Source organism: Mus caroli, unplaced genomic scaffold (genome assembly GCF_978045245.1).
Source record: "Mus caroli unplaced genomic scaffold, Mus_caroli_1 scaffold_9, whole genome shotgun sequence".
Lineage (NCBI taxonomy): Eukaryota > Metazoa > Chordata > Mammalia > Rodentia > Muridae > Mus > Mus caroli.
Window position 1 is genome coordinate 18,309,395 of NW_028227264.1, and position 14,914 is coordinate 18,324,308.

Genomic DNA, 14,914 nt, shown 5'->3' on the forward strand with positions numbered 1-14,914 from the left:
CAGGGGACACACACACAGTGTCCTACACACATGCAGAGGACACACACAGTGTCCTACATGAACACATTGTGGTTACACATCACGTGGAGTATTACAGAGAACAATCACTGAGAACCTTCCAAACAGACATGGAGGCCTGCCATATCAAAAGAATAGGCCAGATATTATTCACTGGGGATAAACCTCTTATTGGGATTTTGCCTACTGTTGTTTGGTTGATTGGTTTTTATTGTTGTTGTTTGTCCAGTTTTGCTTGAACACTTAGACAGTAAAATCTTGTAGCTAGAAAGGTCAGGTCATGATTTATTTATAATTTCCTGCCAAATTCAACCGAAGAGTACGTTGTTTCAGATGAGAAGTTGCTAGCATTTTAGATGCAAACCCATCCTTGCATACCACAGCAGCAGCTTCTCCTGAGCCACGTCCTTTCTGTCATGGCTTTCCAGCCTGAGAAGAGAGTCTAGCCAAAGATCAGGCTCCGTGGCTGGAAGGTAGACTGTTGACTTGGCAGGCACTTCATTGCTTCGCTGGGTAACAAGTCTGTGCCTAAATGGCAATAATACTGAAAGACCCACAACGTGAGGACTCCCCCACGTTCTGACTCAGGAGAGGCGACACCCCAAAATCACCCACAAGAAATGATCTTGCTGCAAATTGCAAGAGGATTTTTATTCAAGAGCGCTCTAGGGCCCATGGCCATACACCACGCAGGGGTAGAGGACCATGGTGTGAAAAGTAGCTGAGTAAGGGGGTATTTAAAGGAAGAAACCACAATTCATGGAGGTGGGGAGGGCGTTGTTGGAAAATACCAAAAATACCAGTTAAGAGTCACAAGGAAGTATAAAGTCACAAGTGTCAGGTTATCTCTCAAGACAGTTTCTAAGAGCCCCTAACAATCTAAGAGCCCCTAAAGATAGCACATTTGCATTGTAGGTTCCAGTAATGGTCAGGGTGCCATTCTTTGAATTGAACCCAGGAAGCTGGTAGGTGGAGGAATGTCGCTATCTGTTTTATGACCAGTACCTGGAGCACTAAGCCACAAAGGCTACACTCCCAAGCCTGAGCCCAAAAGCCTCGAATTTTGTTTTTACTTTGCTATACTTTTTTAATACTTCTTCAATACCATGGTGACATGCTCCAGGAACTGTCCCATTGCTTCAGAGCATGGGCTCTCAGCCTTCCTAATGCTGTGGTCCTGAATACAGTTCCTTCCTCATGTTGTGGTGACCCAACCATAAAACTGTTTCATTACTACTTCATGTGCTGCATTGGATACTAAGAGAGTCCAGTGGTCATTGGGGTCTACCATTAGAGGTATAGTGGGCAATCCGAAGCCAGGCCTGTCTTATGGAACCCTGTTTCTCAAGAGACTCTTTCATCAGTGGATGCTTATGAAAATTTAGTGAAAGCTAAATATCCATTACTAAGATATCTATCATCAGTCATTGATATATTAATGTCAGTTATTGATATAGTAATGCTATGTGTTAATGTAGCATACCTATTGTCAGTTTGTGAACTCTAATTGAGGGTGGAACACCGTGCACATTAGGATTTAAATAGTCAGTGAAAGAACCCGTCAGCCTAGTTACAAAAACCTACAGCGTTGTGTTTCCATGATACAGTTATGTAACATGGACATTTTGAAGCCTTGTTTAGGAAAAATGGTAAAGTAAGCATATTTATACACATGAATGGCATGCACATGCATGCTGCTGTGCCCCACTCTCTACAGTGCACCGGGTCTGGGTGGACTGAGCTCCCCCCTGAGATGCTAGAAAGGGCTTTTAAACCCTCAGCCAGGCAGCAGCACCATTTTTGACTTGTGCTTTTTTTTTCTTTAAACAAAAACAAATCAAATATAGGAGCAGTGTCATAAAACAAAGGAGAGGATTGTCTTAGGGCCTTTCCTCTTAGTTCCTAGCTAACAAAGATCAGCCTTTACAGGGAAGTCAGGAGATTTAGGTTGTTGGTATAAAAATATCAAAAGCTGTTTTTCAAGAAAAGTTTCTCTCAAAAATAGACTTGAGCAGTCAACTCGGGATGGTAACGGGATTTAATGACCAGGTTGTCCCATTGAGCCTTTCCTTTTTGTAATGCTGATAACCTGCATTTTTCTCTTTCAGATGCATCTGCTTAGCACAGAGAACAGGAGCTAAAGGAGTTTTATAAAGTGCTTAAGGGAATGGTGTGTTATGGGTTTTGTTTTTTGGTTTTGTTTTTTTTTTTTTAATTTGCTTTACACTTTCAAACTTTAACATCTGGTATTTTGAAGCTAATCTTGGTGTGTTGAATGTTCTTAGCCATTTCTCAATCCCACAGTCTTTTATCTTGCTTCTCCTGCTGTGTTCCCACCACCCCTGATCCTATTAGCAACCCCTGAGACAGCCTCAGACTTGCCAAAGTCCTGCTTTGGTTTCAGCTGCTCTTCTGCAAGAGGAAGTGAGTGTTGGGGCTTTTTCTGTGGCACAGTTGTGATAAAGCTGTGGTGGTCTTATCTCTCTCTTAGGTAGTGGCTCTTTATGACTACACAGCAAGCCGATCAGATGAACTAACCATCCATCGTGGAGACATTATCCGAGTGTATTTCAAAGATAATGAAGACTGGTGGTACGGCAGCGTAAGAAAGGGGCAGGAAGGGTTCTTTCCAGCTAATCATGTGGCCAGTGAAAGTAAGTGCACACAGTCTTCCTGGTACACTAAGATGATAGAACGGAGCCCAAGATGTGATCATTCGCTACTCTTTAATGCGTGTATTGTCTATATGACCATTGCCTATGTTTAGCATGGAACATTTTTCATCCTCATGATGAGAAAACTGAAAAGGTGATGCACTAGTATGCCAGAGAGCTACTCAGCTCTGAGATTGGAGTGCCTGCTGACTGCCCTTGTCATGCCTGGGGAGCCTGTGGCAGCTGCGCAGCTCTGCTCCCGCCACAGGGACTGTTACAGGTTGATTACCGGCATAGGAACTTCAGCTCCCTCAGCTCCCACTCTACCTGTGTACACCTCAGCTCTGGCCAAGGTCTCCGTAGCAACAGAAGTGAGCCGGGCTTGTTCCTTCTCAAGTTCATTAAATGAGAAGAAGAGAGCACAAACACTTCCCAGTGAGGCAGACAGTGCTTTTGAAAGCTGAAACTAGAGCTACCGCAGAGAGCCCAAGGTGGACTGTCCTGGAGGAGGGGCACCCAGTAGCGTTGCTTCTTCAGAATGCATCCTAATTACCTGTCCTAATTGCCGCTGCTGGCCTGGTGGCATGCCGGGAGACCTGCAGCCCACGTGCAGCTTATACTGACCTAGGGGACTTCTTTGCCTTTGAAATAAGGACTTTGAGCGACATCAGCTAAGCTTTCTACACAGACACTGATGTGCTGGTTCTGATTGCCTTTTGTTTCTGCAAACAATTGTTTATTCCTAATCATTGATTTTCGTGCTAATCTTTGAAGCCCCGTTTAAAACATATTATGACTGAATAAATGTACTATTAATTCCTGGCTTAAGTTCCAGAATTTGAGAGTAAAAGGATATTTTTTTAAAATTAAAAGGAGGAAGAAGAATGTCTTCCTTGATTGTCATGCTAGGCTCCATCTAGATGAAGTGACTTCCCTTTAATGTTACCCTCCCCCCTTACTGCCCAGTGGTCCTTCCCAAAGCTGTACACTGGTGTCTGTCTTGCTGCAGCTCCCTCCTTCTCAACCAACTCCTCCCCTTAAAAGTGCCAAGGAATGCAAAAAGTATCCACTTTCTTTCTCCTACAACACAATTTTTAATTTTCTATTTGTCCCTGGTTTGTGTATTCTGTAAGGAACTAATAGCTTGTAAACTCTCCTCAAGGCACGTTCTTTGGCTAAAGAAAATGCACACTGGAGAAAGCTTTAGGCAGGGTGAAAGGAAGTTGTAGGAAAGGTAACTCCCAAATAGACTTAAGACCGCTTTAAAGTCCTCTCCCACTTGTAACTTCCTGACCGGCATTAACATCCAAATGACCCTCAGCAGCTCAGTTCCTGAGCCAGCTGTGGTTCAGGCCACAGCTGGGCTGCACTCACAAGAGCTGCTGTGTGCACTCTTGCTGGAGGGTGTCTGACTGACCAGGAGTCACAGCCTGTTCCCATGGATACCAGTGAAAGCATTACAGATAGGCTTTTACTTGACAGTATCAAAAGATCACGCCTGCAGAAATAAAGCCATAGGCTTGCCTTCTTCAGAGGCCATAGACATTTAATATGCAAAGAGTTAAAACCTAAGAAAACGTATTTTCCTCATCGAGTAACCCTCCCACAGGGGTGGTTGGTGATATTGCGCAGAGTTGGTTCCTTGAGGCATTACCCTTGTGCAGTGACCATCTCTTACTGTGTCCTACAAGAGTCAACGCTGTCTGCACTCCCCCCTTGTTGTGAGAGGCTTGTGTGGGTGAGAACAAACAGGAGAAGGGCCTCGGAGTACTGGAGAGCACAGTAGCCGAGTCTCACGATGCACAGGTCCTCTCCTCCCCTTTTACCCTACTTGTTCCCTGAATTTAACAAAAGTTCAACTGCATTTCAGCATTCAGCAACATATTCCATTCTAAAAATAGTGCGAGGAATTGTCCTTGATCTTTATCTGAATCCACATATGCGAAGCAAATGTAAGAGAGTTTATATATGAACAGAGTCTGTTCCCAGTGTTCAACTGGACCAGCAAAATAAAAGAAGACCACAGTCTCTTGCTACACAGCCTGATTCTGTGTTGTGAGCCACTGGAAAGAAAGCGCTGTCCGTTTCTCTTAATCACAGCCAACACCCATTTCTCTATGATAGACAGAAACCTCAGAGTAATGCCAACCCATACCCACATGCACTAATATCTCAGAATCTTAATTGTACAATTTCAATTTCTCAATCCCAAATTATTCTTAATTAAAATAGATTTTCATTTTAGCCCTTGAAGATTCCCATGTGGCTTTTTACACACATGCACTTCATGTAGATTCAGTAGATTATTAGGTTATCACCTTAGGTTAAAAGGGTTTTAAGTTTAAACCTTAGATACAATCCTAAATCCATGTTTATTCCTTCTCTGTTCCCCAGTTACCCTTCCAGGCACAGTCCCACTTGTTCCTCAGAGCTTGATGCACCTTCCTCCGTTCAGGACTTCAATCCCCAGCTCACTTTCTCTGTTATAGCTGCCTTCAGAGGCCAAAGGTGCTCAGCCTTTGGGTCATATCCCCGAAGAGCATCGGAAAACACAGATATTTCATTCATAACAGTAGCAAAATTACACTTATGCAGTAGTAACATAATAACTTCAGAGTTGCAGGTCACCACATCATAAGCAACTGTATTAAAGGGTTGCAGCATTAGGGAGGCTGAGAGTCTCTGCTCTAGGCAGACACGAGTTCCTTGAGAAGAGCGATAGTGCTGCTCCCTAACATGACCTTGCCTACATTAGGTTCCTGGTAACTGTGTCCCAAGCAACTAAGGTGAGCATCTGTGTGGCAGCACAGTGAGGGACCGATGCCTTCTGCGGGTCTAAAATCCTCACAGTTAGCACTCTCCAGTCGTGACCAGTGGGTCAGACGACAACCCGCCTTAACAGTAAGTGCCGTATCACTTGCTGTTACATCAAAGAAGCGAATATCAGTGTCTTTACACTTCCACGTCTACCCTCTGTTGTAGTTTGTTCTTGGGTCGATTTAAATAACTGAATTCCTTCTTTAATTCCAGCACTGTATCGAGACTCCCCTCCGAAGGTAAAGGAGCGCTCCCCTCCTTTAACTCCCAAGGAGAAAACTAAACCAGAAAAGCCTCTGGCTTCTCAAAAGGTATGTACCATCAAGAATGGGTGCTGTGTGCGTGGTGCTTTGATTTTTCAGTCTGTATAATCTTTATTTTTCATGCTTATGATCTTCCATTGTTTACATTGTTACTTCTTTTGGTCTGGGCACCAATGAGAAATATATAAAGTGAATATTACAGCCATTTCCAGATAAGGAAACCAAGGAGGCTCAGAGAGGATAAAGTCCTAAACCCCCAACCCACAGCCTGTGAGGGCACAGCCCACAAGTGGAGCTGCGACTGTAGGTGCTGCTGTCCACCTCACAGTTGCATCTAGAAGGTACCCGCTATGCCAGAGGTCACAAGAGTCCATAGAACAAACGCTCTATCTCGCTAAGGCAGTTTCTTTCACCTGATATTAACTGAAGACATTTTCAGGCCTTATCAGCCAGAGAAATGCCATTGCCTTTTAAAGCCTGTGCCATCAGAAACACTGGTCAGTATCTTTCTTCTGAGAGTAGGAATTGATATGAGTATTGCTTATTAGACCTGTTCTATTGTGTGATGTTAGCTCTTCCCTTAGGTCAAGAAGCCCATTATTTCTTGACTATGAAGTAGTGTATGTATGTGTGTGTGTGTGTGTGTGTGTGCATATATAAATATATATATATATATATAGTATGATATATAAACAAGTTTATATTGTGTGTGAAGTCATAGTAAAAGGTTTTGGGCAACTGAGCCCTGGACCAGCGTGTGCTCAGCATGTAGTTACCTTGAGTGCTGGACCAGCATGGAGTTCCATAGTTCTTCCATACTGAACAGTCTTTTAGCCCCAGATGAAGATGGTAGAACAAGACACTTGCCTGTGTGGGCTTAACGAGCTGCTAATAAGCCTTTCATTCATTCTGTCCGGGAAGGCGAGCAATGGTTGCCAGGGAGAAATGCATGGCCTGAAGCTTAAAAGGTAGTGCGTGCTACATGAAGTTAGGACAAAACATTCCCAAAGAGGGGACTTGAATAAGGTAAGGTACATTATGATTGTATCTGGGGAATCGAGGCTCAAAGGGGAAAAGTTAGAGAGGAAACGCAGACATGGGGCCACAAGCGGCCTAGTGACCTCTGCTAACATGCTTAGATTTTATCCTCCAGACAAAAGATGCCCTGGAGGAGGTGACCTGGAAAATGATATGAAAGGATGCCCATGTTAAAAAGATAATTATAGTGCTAGCACAGGGGGTAAGTAGAGGCAAAGACAGAGGGATGCATGGAAATGAAATACATAAGACTGAACTAGAGGGGTGGAAGATAAGCCAGGCCTTTAATTCAGTTTGCTGATCCAGTGAATTGGTGACATTAGAACCTAGGATAATGCTGAGGTCGCTGGGTTACTATGTAAGTGAGCAGGGGACAAGAACTACAAAATGAATGAGCTAGGACGATCTGGGAACATAGAAGAGAGGCAGAGTGGGCAGTTAGAGCTCATTAGCTCAGTTTGAATTTGCTGCTGACATCGTCAGTGTTCCCAGGTAGAAATACTCACAAGCATCCAGAAGTGCAGAACTGCGTTGAAGAGAAAAGCACATCTCCATGAAGAGGAATTGGATAGTCAGGGAAAGCGCAGTCTGTGCTCAGGGCTGTGGCTCGAGTAAGGCCTGGGAAGACGCAAGAGAAGGCAAAGGCAGAAGCCAGCTGACACTAATACTAAGGGAGTCAAAGACTGGAAACACCAGACAAAGGACATGCCCACAGCTAAGGGTGAAGCAAAGAACATATCTAGGCACGTCCAAGTGTTTGACATTGTGACACTACCTTGCTGTGTACAAAGTTCCTGCTGAAAACCATGCAGTCAGGTTACAAAAAGGAAACAAAATCACAAACACACAAAACCTCTAATATTTTATTTAAGTAAGCATACAGTCCTGTATTAGAGCATCCTCATAGCTGTCCATGGACATGCGGGCTATAGGTTGAGGGTGGTACACATCTGCCAGCCAAACAGTTGGAGTCATTGGTACTCCTGAGCATTTGGTAGTTGGGAGGACTCTGATAGGGTTGCACTGGGATCAAAGTAGCAATCAAGAGTAAGCCACTCTCAGAGTGTCACTTCAGACTAGAGGGAGCAGTGACTCTCAGAGTATCATTTCAGACTGGAGGGAACAGTGACTGGAGGGAGCAGTTGCTGGAGGGAAACCAGCTATCAGGTTATTTTTCAAGTATTGAATAGACACAGACTGAGAAGCTGTGGAAGCAAATCCAGGACATGATAGATTATGAAAGATGCAGAAGGGTTATTAGAATATAGAGAAACAAGCTGATAGCTGAGTGCTGGCATAGGCCAGGGCTTCTCAGCTGATAGTAATTTTATCTCCCATTTGACAATGTCTGCAGGTTTTGTTGTTACATACACCAGCTCTAAGGAAGGGGCATGATGCTCCTGGCTTCTCAACAGTAGTTAGAGCTCATCACTTATCCTTCTGCAATACAAGGGAGATCTGACTAACAAAATATGCCAACACTCAAGCTTAGAGCAGCATCCCTTTTAAATGGAAGGGGAAGAAACTAAAGTCAAAGTCTATAAATAAAGAGTGAGAGCTTTCCTGCATGGTTCACCAGCTGGGAGAAAACAAGAGGAGCTGGCAGACTTGGAAAGCCAGGTTCCCCACAAGGCCTCAGGAAGATAACCATTTTGCTATTCATCATTGGACAAATGCTTGTCTTAGTTTGGGGCTGTTATAACAAATATGCAGTAGCTCATAATGGCTTAAATAACAAATAAGTCTTACAGTATGAAAAGCTCAAGGTCAAGGTGCTGGTTAGATGTGGTGTTTTCTGTTGAAGGCTGACTTTCTGTTTGTAGCCCCATTGCAACTGCATGGGGCAGAGGAGACAGAAGAATCTGTCTGTGCCTGTTTTGAAAAGTGCAAATCCCATTTCTTTTTTGTTTGTTTGGTTGGTTGGTTTTCGAGACAGGGTTTCTCTGTGTAGCTCTGGCTGTCCTGGAACTCACTTTGTAGACCAGGCTGGCCTCGAACTCAGAAATCCGCCTGCCTCTGCTGGGATTAAAGGAGTGTGCCACCACGCCCTGTTACAAACCCCATTTCTAAGGCTCTATCCTCATCACCTCATTACCTCCAAGAACACCATAGTGAGGCTTAGAGACTCTGCATGGGAAATCTGAAAAGATATGCATCATCAACTCACCAAAGTTCCATACAAATTCCCTAGATAAATTAATGCAGTGAAAATCTGTTAGGATGAGGCATAGTGAGGCTTTTGGTCTAGTATGAACTGCAATGAAAGATGACGCCTTACTGGTGTCCCCAACTTGCCACCATACTGATCATTGAAACTAAGACCATGGAACTCCCAACTCAGTGCATCCTTCTCCATCTATTCTATGTCAGTCAGATGCTAGGCATTATCTATAACGCCTGTAAAACTGGCCTTGTCTGTCCTCTTCCTGATGTGCCTGTGTTCCTCAGGGACCACTTAGGAAAACTCTCACTGCCTGTACCCCTGCTCCTTAGATGGACTCGGTGCATCATGGTACTATCTTAGACTGTAGTTGATGTTCCAGGTTTGATCCTGCTGCAGATGTACCTTCACATTCACCTCCCAGGAGACAGTCATACATGGTCACCTTAGCCCAAAATCTGTGCCAGGCTCATCTCGCTAACATCCAAACCCTAATCTTAATATAGCCCAAGGAAACATGCAGTATGCAAATTAAAATTTTAAAATGAAAATAATCAGGCTGAGCATGTAGCTTTCAGTTGTAGAATACTTGCCTAGCATGCACAGAGCCTTGAATTGAATCCCTGCAGAAGCAAAGATGACCAACAACACTGGCACATAGAGTAAGTGATGCATGGTATAAGGATCCATTTGGGACAGGAACTAGGATATCCCCTTAGAGACGGGAGTAAAGATCAGACTGTAAAGTTAAGGTGATCAGTCATATATGAATCCATGTGTAGACTATAGCCCTACAAGGGATCAGGGGTGTAATTCAGTGGTAGAGTACTTGCCTAGCTATATAAGACACTAACTAGTTCAATCTCCAGTTTTTAAAAAAATTATGTATGTGTGTATGTGTTTATGTATGTATGTATATATATGCACATATATATACATATACATGTGCATATATATACATATAATATAATATATCATAAATTATATGTACATATATGTGTGTATATATACATATATACCTGTGTATATATGTGTGTGTATGTGTATACACATACACACACACACACACACCCTCTGAGGAATTTGTTGCATGTGCATTAGACACTACGATGATTCCTGGAGAGAGCATGTGTGAAATGAACTGTGCTGATAAACATGATGTTGCCCCAGACACTGAAATGCCTTAAATGCTCTGAATCAGGAGGCTGATCAACCTTGAGAAATGAAGAACAGAGCTTCTAATACACTTGGTTAGTTGTATATCTTAATTAGTCCTTTATCAAAATGCATAAGGTTTGATTTTTATCAAGATTCAGTGTTATAAACACAACATAAAATGCATCCAAGACTTCATTTCATATGCAAGCCTTTTCTCATTATCATATATAAGATAAGCCTTTTAAAGAACATGAGCAGTGACTAGGGTTTGTGGGAGGTCTGCATTCCTAGCACTGTGGCACTGGAGCCAAGAGTGAGGCTGCTACTCTTGCTTGGCTGCTTCAGTGTGCACATGAACAAAGCACACTGGTAACATTGGAAAGCATGCATGTAGAGGGAGGGCACTGCCAATTAGAGGTGTGGCCCACTGTCTCCAGCCACCTTCTCTGCTCTCCCACACGGTCACCTCCACAGCCACCTTTAGTATCACTGTGTTTTTGTTTGGTTTTACATCCCTGTTTAATGTTTGTTTCACTGTGCCTTCTTCACATGGAGCTTGCATGAAGTGTATTCTGTATATTTTAGTTTGGAGTTTGTTTCTGCTTTTGAGACGGTGGCCCCGCTATATTGCCCAGACTGGCCATGAGCTGCTGCTGGGTGAAGGATTATCCCTGCTCACCCTCGGTGGCTGGGACCACAGCCATGCACCAGCACACTCAGCCTTATTCTCTATACTTTTAAGGAAAGGGGGAAAGAAACCTCAAAAGCTTTCCTCTTTTCAATTATAACTTCTGTTGAAACTATAGAATAAAAAGCACTCATGTGCCTTCCTGTGCTGGCAGCTTGCTAGACCCCACCCCCACCCTGTCCCGTCTTCCCAGCAGCATATGGAGATGGCAGTGGATGGCAGTGGCCGGCAGCAGCACTTGTTGCCAATGTGGAGATGGGCACTCTCCCCCAGGCTCATCAGGACGTAGTACAAAACGTCCTGCCAGTCTGCATCCAACACAGAGAGAAGGCAGGTGCTCTCCGGGAGGAAAGAAACTTGGAAGCTTTGAAAAAATGATTCTGACAGCTTGCTCTTACTTTTCACTTGTCCTTTAGACACTTTTAATTAGTTACACGATAAAAGTAATATGTCCCTATTCTTATAAAATAATGCAGGATTAAAAATAAGTCTTGTACACCTGTAATCCTGTTGATTCTAAAATTTTCGTCGTCTCCTAAAGTGTTCTCATGACTTCATTCATGTTGATTTATCTTAGTGAATTATACTTAGTGTTGTTTTTCTTTAACTAGTAAGTCTTGGACATTTTTTTTATTAATACAGAAAAATTTTAGACCCTTAGAATTCCTAAAATTCCCAGAATATTCTTAGTTCATAAAATGCTGCGCTGCGCTGCGCTGCGCTGTGCTGCGCTGTGCTGTGCTGCGCTGCGCTGCGCTGCGCTGCGCTGCGCTGTGCTGTGCTGTGCTGTGCTGTGCTGTGCTGTGCTGTGTTGATTTCTGTCAGTGGTCGGCTTTCTTTCTCTTTTAAATTTTAAAAAGCAGTACTCAAATTTGAAAAGGACCATTTATCTCCTCTAAGTGGTTCAGCACTGACAGTACACATGGCTTTTGTTATAGCTGCCAAAGTTAGTGAAACTTACATACAGAAATACTGGAGCACATCTGAAGGTACAGCGCAGTCTCTGATGCTTTGGATGAGACACATAATAATCATTAGTCTTGCTATTCCAAAATAATTCTAAAGTACACGTGGTAGCTTATCTTCCTGTAAAAGAAATGTGGACACAGTTTCAGTGTTTTCCTGGCTTGTAGAGTCAGTAAGAGCAACCTGGCTTAATTAAAAATGGCAGTTTCTAAACCAGAGTGCAGAGTCTGTATTGTATAGATATTATATGTTATATATAATAAGGTATATCTTATATCCAGTGACATATGTTGTTGTTGTTTTGTATAGTCCAAAGTAAGAACAGAGAACCACAATGCATCAGATAATTCCATGGTAGTTACTCTACACACACACACACACACACAACACACACAGAGACACATTGCACATACACAAATGTGCACATACAAACACACACACACAATTCTATCAATCAGCTGATAGAAATTCTATCAGCTTCTCATAAAAACAATAGGTACATAAAAACCATGATGCTTTCAATTTTTATTTGTATCTCTTAGTCTCAAGAGATAATTGTGCTATATGACATTATTTTCAAAAATCACTTTATATAGCAAAAAAATGTTTTGGTCCTATAACAGTAAATTTGAATTATTATTCTTAAAACATAAGAATAATATTTTATTATTTTTATTTTTTATAATATTTTATTTTTATGTCAAGTACCCAACAAAGATATTTTTGCAGTAATAATTTTTGATATGATATCCAAATACATAGAATTCTGGAACAGTAATTATTGACAATACAGTTATAATTATTGCCTCCTTTCTCTTGCTAAAGGATAATCCCATTTTGCTTTTGCTTTAGTAATTCTGAGAGAAGGTAATGGTGTCTCTCTATAGAATTTACCCCAAAGTCTCAGGAATATTTTATCTTTTATCATGAAAGAACTAACTAGAAGTACAATAGGAAATTCATAAACCTGGGCTGAAGTTTTACCTTATGGTTTAAAACATAAACTATGTAGTTCCTGAGCTGCATGAGGAAGTACAGCGCTTCCAGGACTGGGTTTTCCTTCACGCTTCTATGACTTAAACAACTACTGTAACAAAAGCATACTCATTCCGTACTGCTAGTCTATGAACAGCACTGCCATAGAGCAAATACACGGAGCCCCAGTGGTGGACAGCAGAAGCAGACAGAGTAGACCAGTGCCTCCAGGCTCCATCCTCCACATGGACACAGGAGCACACAGCCTGCAGAGAGGGAGGCGGGTCTACAGATTTACAGATTACTTTCTCTCCTGTAATAGGCTGGTTTGCTGCTGCTTCTCCTTCTGCACCTGTGCCCCCACATGAGTCGGCTTGTTTACCTCAGTCCTCCTTTCTCTCTGATCGATCCAGGATCCTCTGGCCTCTACAGGATGAGGCCATGTGTACTGAGGCCTGTTTTCAGATTATGCAACCCAGGGTAGGGTCAAGACAGTTGCCAGGAGCTCTGGGATAAAGAGTCTATGAGACAGTTCCTGAGTTGTTTGACCCCAAAAGTAGTCCTAGAAAACACCCTCTCATGTGTTTCTTAATTCCATTAATTCCATTTATATTTGTTTTCCCTTTCAGCAACTCCTAATTTGAGCCTGAACTTGGCATTTATCCTGTTCCATTTCATTGTGCTGAACTTCCATTAGAAGCTCAATTGATAGCATAATATAGATTCCCAATGAAAAGTCTTTTTTATTAAAGTGGGACACACAAAGTATGTTTAGAGCACATATCCCAATGACTATACCGCAGTATAGAAACTGATATCCCACTCTTTCTCTGCTGCCATCTGGGGTGCCCAGGGCCCGGGACTCTGACAGGGCAGAGTAGCACAGTATAATCGTCACAGTGATGTCTTCAGAGGCGATCTAAACATCAGTAACAATTCTTTGAAACCCTGTCAGAGGTCTCAAGTGGAAAGATAAGATTTCAAGAACTCCCCACCGGTCCATCTGTCAGAAATGTCCTTAGAGAGTGGCAGGCATGGTTATGTCCTCATTGTCTTCACAAGCAGCATGGCCCTTCCTTGGAAGCTCTCTGGCACCTGACTACTGTGTGCTCATCTGACAGCCTTTCTACTTAAAAGATACTCATCCGCAACTCTGTAGGCATTTCCAGACAATAATGCATTCTCCTAGGGAAATGGTGTGCATTGTCGGGGGCTGGGGGCTGGTTGTTGTTGTTGTTTAAACTTTATGAAGGGGGAACTTTGGTATCTGGCCTAGACCCAGCCAACCCTCTACCCCATAAGCCAGCAGACCTCTTAACCCTGTTGACTGCTGCTTGCTTCCTGTGCTTGAGGAATTGATGTTAATTTGGGCACAAGCCATAGAAAATTAACTACGTGCTCACGTCCTGGTTATTACTTAGCGGTTACAGTGATAGTCGATTTTAACAGTTTTGAGTAGTTTTGGTTTTTATGAAATGTAAAGGGGACTGAGCCTTTTCTTAAGGGTCTTTTTTATCCAAATGAATCATGAAATAAAAATTTTCTAGACATATAGGAACAAGACACTGCCTTAAACTTGGCACTGAGTGAGCCTTCTCTGTTTACCGTGTTGTTTCCCTATTGTGGTAGGTGGATCTGAGTAGCCACCACCTACATGCTTCATATCTTAATGCAGAGAATTTCCTTATAGTCTGTGTGGCCTGGTTTGGAAAGAATTGTTCCCTCATAATGGGAGATTAGGAAATAGCTCATGCTCAAAAGAGGAAGAAGACGGAGTCACTCTTCTGTTTTCAGGAATTGAAAAGGGGAGGGGGATGAGTGGGGGGACAAGATGGCTCTGCTGATAAAGGCAGTTTCTGCCAAGCCTGGCTACCTTAGCTCAGTCTCCGGGGTCCACAGAGTCAAGGCAGGGAGCCAATTCCTGCAGCTTTCTCTGATCTCCACACCCACTCTCTGTAATACACACCCTCACAGCTGCGTGCACACTGGCACACACAAGTCACTGATACACGTTTTTTAAATGGAGGGTTACTTTGGTGTTTCTACTGTCTGGCTTGCCTACAATCCATCTCTGTGCTTCCCAAGCCAAGTCACTTAGTCCCCAGGAAGTCAGCTCACACAAGCACCATTACTGAGCATAAATTGCACTTGGAGTCCGTGGATTGTCTCACCAGTT

At 42.9% G+C, this 14,914-nt stretch overlaps 1 protein-coding gene across 4 annotated transcripts in view; it reads left to right on the forward strand.

Moving 5' to 3' along the window:
* Positions 1-14,914, forward strand: part of Ahi1 (Abelson helper integration site 1) — a 132,887-nt gene that overhangs the window by 100,747 nt on the left and 17,226 nt on the right. For all 4 annotated transcript variants that reach the window (XR_003837779.2, XM_021174724.3, XM_021174723.3 and 1 more), the window contains 2 exons: positions 2,510-2,672; positions 5,703-5,800. Coding sequence is in view for 3 of the 4 variants with exons in the window: in XM_021174724.3 (XP_021030383.1) it covers positions 2,510-2,672; positions 5,703-5,800 (261 nt within the window). In the remaining variant the exon portion in view is untranslated. The remainder of the gene's footprint in view (positions 1-2,509; positions 2,673-5,702; positions 5,801-14,914) is intronic.